General features: G+C 41.7%; 1 protein-coding gene across 2 annotated transcripts; it reads right to left on the reverse strand.

Annotated features, from left to right (window-relative positions):
- Positions 1-677: 677 nt before the first annotated feature.
- Positions 678-10,274, reverse strand: tmek (MAPK /ERK kinase). Of its 2 annotated transcripts, XM_021598370.2 has the most exons (12): positions 9,995-10,274; positions 9,414-9,531; positions 8,928-9,138; positions 8,653-8,799; positions 8,180-8,257; positions 6,856-6,907; positions 5,954-6,078; positions 5,540-5,759; positions 5,285-5,349; positions 5,133-5,194; positions 4,714-4,759; positions 678-2,013 (listed from the first exon to the last, which is right to left on the reverse strand). In XM_021598370.2, exons 2-12 carry the CDS (start codon positions 9,500-9,502, stop codon positions 1,903-1,905), a joined length of 1,206 nt encoding a protein of 401 aa, XP_021454045.1. In that variant the 5' UTR covers positions 9,503-9,531; positions 9,995-10,274; the 3' UTR covers positions 678-1,902.
- Between the last annotated feature and the right edge of the window lie 422 nt (positions 10,275-10,696).

A 10,696-nucleotide genomic window follows, 5' to 3' on the forward strand; every position in this document is an offset into this window, starting at 1 on the left:
TACGGACAATTTATATAAACTATTTACACTAGAATAACAGCTAGAAATCAATAAATGAATCTATGCCAACAGTACTGCAGTTTAACATCCAATACATTGTACATCTGAACGATTGAACTATACAGTTTTTATACAAGTTTTAAATAATTAGCGAACCATCAGACTGGTTAATTTTCCCTTCTGGTTGGCAGGTCAAATGATGTCAGCCATTTTTATTACAATACAGTCCAATATAAACTAGCCTTACCCACCACAAACACCCACCAGCAACTCTGCTTTTGTCATTTGTGGCTGAGTCATGGTTGACTTAATTCAGGCCAAATGCGAGAAATTTTAATCAAACACTTAAGAGCAATATTGAATGTATCTCCTAAAGTGTTTTGGTTTTAAAATAAGTATCCAGAGTATAGTTTAACGGGGAGCTGTGTTATAACTACAGTACGTGACTCGAGAGTTGAAGACTCCTTGGATGTGTAGCGTGTCATAACCTGGGTCAAGAGCATCATTTGGCACTTACATCCCGTCTTTCCTCCGTAAGTATCAGGTAGTGTCCAGTTTCTAAAGAAACGCTCCTGCAAGAGGGCAAAGCCATTCAGTTCGCCCAATAGAAAGCACTATTTATCATTTGTTCCATAACTAACCACAAAACTCTCCCCACATAAAACAAAATTGCCATATACATTCACAAATACGTTTTATTTTTTACATTATAACAATATCCAACACATTTTCTTTAGATAAAACGAAATGTCTTACATTTCTGTCTAAACGAGTCAAAATAGCACTTGCGTACAGTTTATATAGCTTTATACACATACAGGCGACAAAGCATTAACTTTGTTAGCAACGAATGCAAGTCTATTGGAAATTGTAAAGGTCAGCCAGAAGCAGATTATATATACACAGGGGCTCTTACAGACGACAGGCTAATTAATACATGCTACCCCAACCCCCACCAGAGCCAGTAACCACGGATTCACCAAAAGAAAGCTTGGCGTGTAGGTTACACTTACTCACGCAAAGCAGAACAGTGCGAGCAGAACCAAAAACACTTGGGGGAATAAATTGAGTCGACTGGCAAAAATCGGAACATTTCAGAGCGTCTCTAGTCAAGGTGTTGGACGTATTCTGACTTGACACAGGTGTGCGTTTCAGGCAGTTGATACAGATACAAGTAAAAAACAACAACAAAAACATGATCTTGAGTGTCTGGAAAATATATAAGATAGCAAATTATGTCATTTTGTAAAATGAGCACATTTGATAACTACGTAATTACTATTATAGTCAAATAAAAATGTCAACATTCAAAGTACTCCTCTCACAAAACTGTACTGGTCATGAATGTACAAAACGAAGTACTTTGATAAGGCATTAAATGCAAAACATTAGTAGTCACGATGAGTACCTTCTTTGGTTTGCTGTCCTCCTGTGAATACAAAGCACTTTGACTCCAGTGATTTCTGTCATGGACACCTTTTCTTTGTCAAAGATGGCCCCTCTACAGCCTTCACTAATATGCAGTTGCACAAACCATTAACAACTCTCTTGTCAATATTAATACAGAATTTATCAATACAAATGTGGTAAGATGATATCAATGACAATTCATTAAATTATAACCTGGCAGCCCTTTCATGCCTTGTACCTTCTCTTTAATATGATGATGGGAGAAAAATATCATGACTAGTGTGTAGATCTACCCTGCCACTGGTATGGAAAATGTGTGGTCATACATTGAGTCAATTGGCCCTGTTGATGATATGTACTTTAGAGAGAGTGCTGAAATCTTTTTTAAAGAGCAAGACGAAAAGGGTGCCAAAGTGTGTGTGTGTGTGTGTGTGTGTGTGACAGTGAGACACCATGGATCCTAATGTGGGAAACAGTTTGGCGTTGGGCTGTTCATTCTGTGATGCGGGTTGGGGTGCTGGGTTGGTTGAGGCCCATGGTTTTACACATCCAGCCAGCAAAGTCCACCTCCTCCACCTCAGCACGCTTGATAAACGTGTGGTTCTAAACAATAACAAAACAGCAAACGCAAGTTAGTTAATATATCAGAGTTAGTTCATGGCTAATATCAAAGGGCATTTACAGTAGATAGGTAACATAGCCACAGTGGTCGCTTTAACGCAGAATTTACGCGTTTTTCCACACAATTATTTTAGATAAAACGCATAAGAAATATATTGCTGCCTATTGTCAAAGTAGATCTGAAATGCTTCTTATTGTAATTTCTGCTCGGCTTCAGATTAATTTTGTGATTCTGTTGCAATTCTCCACCAGATGAGAAATCTTTGCTCTCATCATCAGACCAATCAAATCCCTGCATTCTCGAACAGGCATTCCATCAGTTGACAGTGCTTTGACTGATGTGAAGATACTTTTATCCAGTACTTTTCTCTTATTTTTCTCTGGTAAAATGATAGATTAATTTAAAGCAAAACATTAGAATGTAGCCAGCTAAAATGTCCTATGACAAACATTAGATATGATGGCCATGTTTCATTTTTGCATTTAATATTTATTTTTTTTTTTTTAAATACCTTGCTTTTTCCATTGTAAACTAATTTTCTTGTGTGCATTGCACTTATGTTGTCATCTAATGAAAATGAAGCAATTTTCTGCCGAATCTGTTGCACTAGCGTATTTTGTGCAGGGTTGGGTAGGTTACTTTCTAAATGTAATCCATTACAGTTACCTATCCAAAATTGTAATCTGTAATGTAACTTTTAGATTACCCAAACTCAGTGACAATCTAATTACATTCCATTACTTTTAGATTACTTTCCCTTTAAGAGAGTAATTAGAAGAAGACAAATGTGTTTCAATTGGTAACATATACATCTATTGCAGGATAAATCAATGTTCAAGTTTACAAGGCTGGCCATATGTTAAATTTTACTTTATGGATTGGTTATGTAGGATTCTTCTAACCCATCGCTTTCTACTACATATAATAAATAATACGATTCAATTATATCTTTACATTAAAAACCCATCCATCAGAATTCCAGTCATTCCAAAAAAATGTTATACCCCTTGATCTTCAAGAATAGGACTTGGAAATATAGATTAGCCAAATTGTTTTACCTGAGAATAACCCCAAAACTAAGGACTTATTAGCCAGCCCTACTCTGTTGTTTATGATTTTGTCATGGAGGACTAATTGGGCTCATTAATTTGAGTTGAAAAATAAATGCTGCGCTCATGGAATGGCATGCTTTGAACACTACTGCAAAGTGCTATTTACATGTGAAAAATTAATGCTGCATTTGCTATAGGCCTTTTTAACTTTTGTTGGTGTTTTGGTAAAAAGCTGAGGGATGGGCCTGGAGAAATGTTACCACTCTCAAATTAATAGACAGAGCTATGGATGCAAGGACTGACCATCCATTATATCAAAATGATTGTTTTAACCATGTTATGAAGCTATATAGTGGTTGTTTACATTTACAATGTTTACAAACATTGGAGAAAAACAAGCTTATATTTTGGGTTCTTGTGGAGTGTAACAGTTGAACTAAGCTCATGAGTCATTTATTTATAAGTTATATTCTTCAAGAATCAATCTATGGATGGATATATATATAATTTACAAGTCCAAAAATGGATGCAGCACCTACAAATTGCACCTTTACGTCTATCAAAAGTGTGTGAGTTGGAACATGTGTCCATTAAGCCAATGGATAATTTTTTTTTATCAGCATGAATTAGATTGAGCAATGAAATCCCAATTTTTATTCCATAGGCTGGGATCCTCACTGTGCAGCTGTTACAAGAGCGCATTTTTCACAGACTGTCCACTGGTTTAAAAACGATGATTGATAAGCAGCTTAAACTTCTTGAATTCAACCGTTATTGGGTTCAAATACACATTTAGATTTGTGAACAGCAATCCACAACAACCACAATTCGTAAGGCGCAAATAGCTAAATGAGAGCGCAGCAGTGTGATTAACATCAATAATAAGTGATATCCGTATCGCCGTAGACTACACCACTGCTGTCATCCTTACCTCCAAGCGTTAATTCAAGTTGGATAATCTTTGGATGCCAACAGCAGTTGTACCATTGGAAGACATAGTTTGGACTGTAGCCTAAAAAAGCCTATTCCTGCTCTTTTGCTGTGATCCATTAAACACATTTGGTGTGACATCAGTGTTCTCTGACTTTCTGACTTGTGGTCAGACACACTCAGGTGGAACAAACTTAAACTTGGGCCTTTTTTCAATGCTGATTTGAATGTCATTGAGAAAACAGAAATGTGAAATATTTTTCTTTGCAAACGTTTCTGAATTTAAAAGTAATCCTCAAAGAAATTATCTAGTTATTCCAAAGTATCTGTAATCTGATTACAATATTTTTGCTGGTAACGTAACGGTTTACAGTTACCATTTTTGTTATCCCTTACATGTAATCTGTTACACCCCAACCCTGATTGTAGTTGCATGCCCCTGATCACTTTATTTAATTTTTTTTTTTTTTTTAAAGACTTGGCTTTCAATATGAAACGCAGGTGAAGCGGTTTAAAACGCATATTTTTTTGAACGTCTGCGGTCTTTTGAAAAATGCAGATTTCTGAAAGCTAATAGGACTCCTGAGCCAATTTGAAAAATGCAGATTTCTGAAAGCTAATAGGACTCCTGAGCCAATTTGAAAAATGCAGATTTCTGAAAGCTAATAGGACTCCTGAGCCAATTTGAAAACGACATACCATCAGCATCTTCAGGTCAGCTCTCTCCGCTGGATTCTTGATCAGACTATTAACACAAACAGTTGATCATCTCCATGACTCCAGAGAAATCATTAGAAAACTCAGCAAAGAGAAATAAAAGGAACGCTTTCTCCACTCCAGAAGTTCTTGGAGTAGGTTAGTAGCACAGGGAATCACAATAAGCATTTTGCTGACTTTACCTAATATGAAGTGATTCTCTAGAGGTGAGAATCTAAGTTTGTTCCATATTGCTCTAGGCTCTGCCTAGTGTATACAATAATTCACAAGATGTGGAGAGTCCACACACAGCCACCAAACAATCATAGTAAACCAACTGGGAATTCTGTCTGAATGCTGACAATAAAAGGTGCTGAGGTAATAATAGGCAGTATTATTATATGATGAATGCTTGGGCTCACCATTTTGTCACAAACTCCTGGAAATCGTTGGTGAAGACACCGAGTGGAAGCCTGGGAGGAGGCTGGGAATGAGGAGAAGACAAAACTAGTTTCAAAATAACCAGAACACACGAACAAGGCGAATATATTGTGGAGTCAGCAGTTCATCTGACCTCATTGACAATGTAGTCCAGTAGCTCAAATATAGCCATGGCAGGTCGACTGTCCATCCCATGTCCTGAGGAAGAGGACAATATGGAGAGGTATTTAGATATTATAAATAAAACATAACATTTTTTTTGTAATTATATATTTTTTTCTTCCATTTTCCTTTTATTGAAAAGCAAAAATAAATCTGTTTGAAAAGCAGTTATGTAATCGGTGTTGTAATATTGTGTAAGAAGAAAGGGCTTCAGGTGTGTTCTAACCGCTGACTGGTCGTCCTCCTGGTGGTCTGGGGAGGCGGTTGGAGGGGGCCTGTGGTTCCCCCTCAGCTCCATCCTGTACTGGCCGGCCAAAGATGGCTTCCAGCTCCTTGGCGTCAGGCGGGGGGATGGGGTAGCGGCCGATGGCCAGCTCCACCAGGGACAGGCCCATGCTCCACACGTCTGACTGCACAGAGTAGTGTGTGCCCTGCAGTCTCTCCGGCTGTTGAGGAATACACGCACGTCACACCCAGAGTGGGCCAAGTGGGCGGGCAGCTCTGTGCATCGCTCCCTCCAGGTGTCTGGGGGAAGGGGACAGGGCTGGCAGCGGCTGCCTCCATGTGACACAGCCCTCTACTGGGTACGGACTCGGCTCTTGGCAAGGCGGCTTGGGCAGGGGAGGGAGAGCTGACTCACCGACATGTAGGAGCGCGTTCCCACGAAGGAGTTGGCCATGGAGTCGATGAGCTGGCCACTCACGCCAAAGTCACACAGCTTGATCTCCCCGCGCGAGTTCACCAGGATGTTGGAGGGCTTGACGTCTGCGTGGCAGAGCAGGGAGGGAGGACAGTTGAGTTGTCAGAGAGCGAGAGAGGGCTGGAGGTCCAGACCCAGCAGCCCCTTCCCTACTTCTCTTTGTCCCTGTCCCTCTACCATGCCAGACACCTCACCACTGACATTTCACAAAGCCACTGATTCTGCTAGTTAGCATGGACCGCAACATTTACATTTGAGACCATACAAACAAGCCAAATCCTCCTCAATCCCTCTAGTCTGGAAAAATTCTCTCAATAATGGGGTGTAGTAGACCTGCTATCCATCCTCTGTGGTGACCCCTCCCACTTCAGAGGAGACAGAGGGGCAAGTATGAGAGGTGGCGTGACAGAGACAGAGGGAGGGGGCTGCAGGGTGTGGCTGCCATGTAATCACATCGGAGAGCGTGTAATTACCGACTGGGCTCCTAGACAGCTCTGCCTCAGCCCTGCTGCTGAACACCACCACACCCCAATACACCGTGGCGCTCAGCTCCGCCTCTAACTACACCCCAGAGCCCACCCCATCGGCTCCACATACACCAGTGCCCTCAACTAAAAAAAAATTAAAAACTGTACACCACAACGCTCAGCTCAAAACACTTCACCACCGCCCTCAACTTCAGAACACTAGACACCAGAACTCCTCAGCTTCAGATACACCCAAACACACTATAGACATCACACGAATTCATCCCATCCAAATCAAACACTATCCAGGGTCTCAAATCATATCGTTAATATGCACAAAAACACACACATTCTATATGGAGAGCTGTCGCTTACCTCTGTGCATGATCTGGTGTTTTTCCCGCAGATAGGCAAGTCCTCTGAGTACCTTTAAAAGTGAGATGCACACATTTTATTTAACACAACATATAATAACCCACACTTCCTGGACCTGAAATCATACAAAGACCAGCTCGGAGTCCATAGATACATCCATACAGCTTTGTGTGCACTATGGTGTTGAACGCTGAACTGTAGTCAATGAATAGCTCTCCTTTTGTCCAGGTGGGAAAGGGCAGTGTGGGGTGCGATTGAGATTGCGCCATCTGTGGATCTGTTGGGGCGTTAGGCGAATTGGTGTGGGTCTAGGGTTTCAGGCATGGTGTTGTTGATGTGAGCCATGACCAGCCTTTCAAAGCACTTCATGGCTACAGACGTGAGTGCTATGGGACGGTAATCCTTTAGGCAGGTTACCTTCGCTTTCTTGGGCACAGGGACTATGGTGGTATGTTTGAAACATGTAGGTATTACAGACTCAGGTCAGGGAGAGGTTGAAAATGTCAGCGAAGACACTTGACAGTTGGTACGCGCATACTTTGAGTACACGTCCTGGTAATCAATCTGGCCCTGCGGCTTTGTGAATGTTGACCTGTTTAAAGGTCTTGCTCACAATGGCTACGGAGATCATGATCACACAGTCGTCCGGAACAACTGGTGCTCTCATGCATGCTTCAGTGTTGCTGGCCTTGAAGCCAGCATAAAAGGCTAAATGTTTGCTAAAAAACTATTATTATGGAAAAGTATTACAGTAATGTAGTAATTGTTACCCAGAAATTATTTTATAATAATTGCATCAGGCCTTTAACCACATGGGAAGGGAGCAGAGTGCATTTGATCACAGTTGTGACATACTGTGAAGTTGTTATGTTTAGAGCACGGATGGGCAACTGGCCCGCGGATCAATTCCCCCACAAGGTGCAATTTTGAAATGTGGTTGTGCATTAGTAGTTTATGTCTTGTTATGTCCGTTACTCAATTGGCCTGTGTCAGCTAAAACTTTTTAGTTTGGTAATTTGTGTTATGGCCAGCTATGGTTGAATTACCGACCGTGGGGCTCTCATTGCTTTTGTTAGTCACTCCGGTCATCATATTAAAAACTGCAAACATTTGTCTCCACCCTATGGCAATATGTGTAGAATTGCAGGAAATGTGGTGTAAGACTGCTGATTTTTTTCTCCACCCCATGGCAAAATATATAGAATTGCAGGAAACTTGCTTTAAAATGAGATAAATCTAGACATCTACAAAATAACCGCAAGTACCACTGAATGAAGCACAAATAATACACAAGTAAATCTTCATTATGTAGTGTAATACTCACTGCTATGCTGACTTTGCCCAGGATCTCCTCAGGGATTCTCCTGGCTTCCTTCAGTACCTGATCCAGAGAGCCTCCATCCTGTTCCCAACAGGCCACGGCTTAATGTCTGACACACACTACTACTGTACACGGTCTGCATTTAGTATCGTTTTGTCATACAGTAATACACAATAGCTCCAGGTGCATGGCAAGGTATCTCGTAACAACCATTGCAACACATCAATTTGTTAAAACAAAGTTACAACTGGTTTGTTAGTGTTATACCACAGGTCCTATTATAAGCACCATTGCCGTCTCAAAACCACACACAAATGTTCATACGCAAAAATGAGAGTTCACACATCTGCCTTTTTGCCATGAACCCCCCTATTGTCTTCCAGCAAGCTGCATCATTCCAGCGTAATGTTAGTTCAATGACTGAGGTAAATCAGACACTCCCCCTCAACTCAAACCTCTGTCTCTCTCACTCTTACCATGTGCTCCATACAGATACTGATCTCGCCATCGCTGTAGAAGGCCCCGTAGAAGCCCACGATGTAGGGAGAGTTACACTCATGGAGCACCTGCAGCTCTCTGATTATCTGGTTCCTGATGGCAGGCTTAATCTCCAGGTGGATGAGCTGTGGAGTAGAGAGATCAGATAAACATTCGAATAATCTACTGCTCATCTAGAATAACTATCAGTTTCAGAGTCAAAAAATCTGGATTTGGAGAAAAATGTCAAAAGTACATACAAGGTTAGACTCACCTTCCGGGCCATGACCAGTCTGGAGGGTTTGTGGCGGACCTTGTTGACCACTCCACCGTTGCCAGCGCCCAGCTCACATATGGGGTGGAAATCATCATCTTTCAGCTCGCCCACTTGGGCTTTCTGGGTGAGGAAAGCCTCCAGACGTTTCCTCTGCTGTTCGTCCAAATCTAGCTCGCCTAGCTTTTTCTGTAAGGCCTCCAGATTGGCTCTAAAAAGGAGATATGCATGGAGTGAGCATGGCATAGATCAATATTAAACAACCATATTCTTGACCATTTTCCTGGGGACACATTTGTATTCTAGCCGAGCAGTACCAGATACAACTGATCACTGAGCCCATGATTGGTTTGAATCAGGTGTGTTAGGCTAGTGTTACGTAGGTTAGTTTTGGCCTGGAACTAAATTGTGCAACTACAGTTCCTGGAATCAACATTTGCCTAATATCAGTACAGTACATGCCCTCAGCCCTCCTTGAACACTCACTCGGACGCAGCATCGATGGTCGTGGAGATGGACTGCCCCTCTCCAATGGGCGTGATATTTAGGGGAACGGGTCTTCTCTTCGGAGCCATTTCGAAATATTTGACAGTGCACTGGACGACTTTCCAAAGCAAATCAGTACAATAATTAACTGATATTTCAAAGTTGTTCTAAAACAGCAACAGGGGTAAATGTTGCTGGCGGTCTGTGACTTAACGTTAGCTAAGTAACGTTACTTTGCGATCATGGCAGATAACTGTAAGGACAATCCCTAATGCACGTCACCTACAGGTGCATTTGACTAACGTTACTTAGATAACTAACTAGTTAACGAGTACAGAATATTTCACAAACAAACTAGCTAGCTATAACAGTAACGTTACACTAGCAGTATTTCTTACACAACACATTAACGTTACTGTTCCTTTCGATTATTGCCTAGCTAGCAAGCTAGCTGCTAGGCGATAACTAGAACCAGCTCCCCTACGAAAATCGTGTGCTGCGTTCCTCAAATTGGAGCGGCCCTCGCCACTCAGGTCTCACGGAAAGGACAGCGGTGGCGGTTGACAGAACTGGTCACTGACCGAGGATGGTTGGCCTTCGAAGGTTTGGGGGGTGCCGCGGTGGACCTTCCCTATGCAGCCGGGTGTGAAGCTTGGTTGCGGAGAAGGGTTTCGGCAGAGACAGGAAGCGAGACACCCCACTCGCAGTTGTTTTCTTTTGGTTTAATGGACCCAGCTGCTATTGTCTTGGTGTCTATGGGAGACACACCCAGTTAAGTAGACCGGAACTGACTTATTTTTTCCAATGGTAAACGGCATGAGTGAACTATCTTTGCTTATGGGGTTTCTGTACAGGAAACAGAAACATGTTCGTCACTAGTTACCAAAGCCACAAAGTCATAAACCCCGCCTATAAACTAAAATGTATCTTCTTAAATATAGATTTTTAAACCTAACCTTAACCACACTGTTAACTTTATGGCTAATCCTAACCTTAAATTAAGATATAGACCATTTTGACTATGTGGCTGTGCTATCTAGTGTAAACCCAGCAACTGTTTGAATGTTAAATGACGAGACAGAGGCATTGATGCGAGTAAACCAGTCTTGTTCAGTACATCACGACACATCCGGGTATCTCAAGCACCCCGGTAAAACACAAGAGTTGCAGTAATGAACATTTACCAACAGATGGCATCACTGTGTCATCTTACACCCATAACATCTTCCATTTAATAAAATAGGACAGGCGGTGTCAATTCACTAACAAAACAAACCTAGTAA

This window comes from Oncorhynchus mykiss, chromosome 30, assembly GCF_013265735.2.
Source record: "Oncorhynchus mykiss isolate Arlee chromosome 30, USDA_OmykA_1.1, whole genome shotgun sequence".
NCBI lineage: Eukaryota > Metazoa > Chordata > Actinopteri > Salmoniformes > Salmonidae > Oncorhynchus > Oncorhynchus mykiss.

Excerpts from the sequence above, each read along its gene's own strand:
- tmek (XM_021598370.2), bottom strand. The coding sequence starts at position 9,502 with ATGGCTCCGAAGAGAAGACCCGTTCCCCTAAATATCACGCCCATTGGA. Across the intron at positions 5,350-5,539 it reads AGGAGGACGACCAGTCAGCG|GACATGGGATGGACAGTCGA; the intron begins GTTAGAACACAC and ends CCTCTTCCTCAG. Across the intron at positions 2,014-4,713 it reads CTGACCTGAAGATGCTGATG|AACCACACGTTTATCAAGCG; the intron begins GTATGTCGTTTT and ends GTTATTGTTTAG.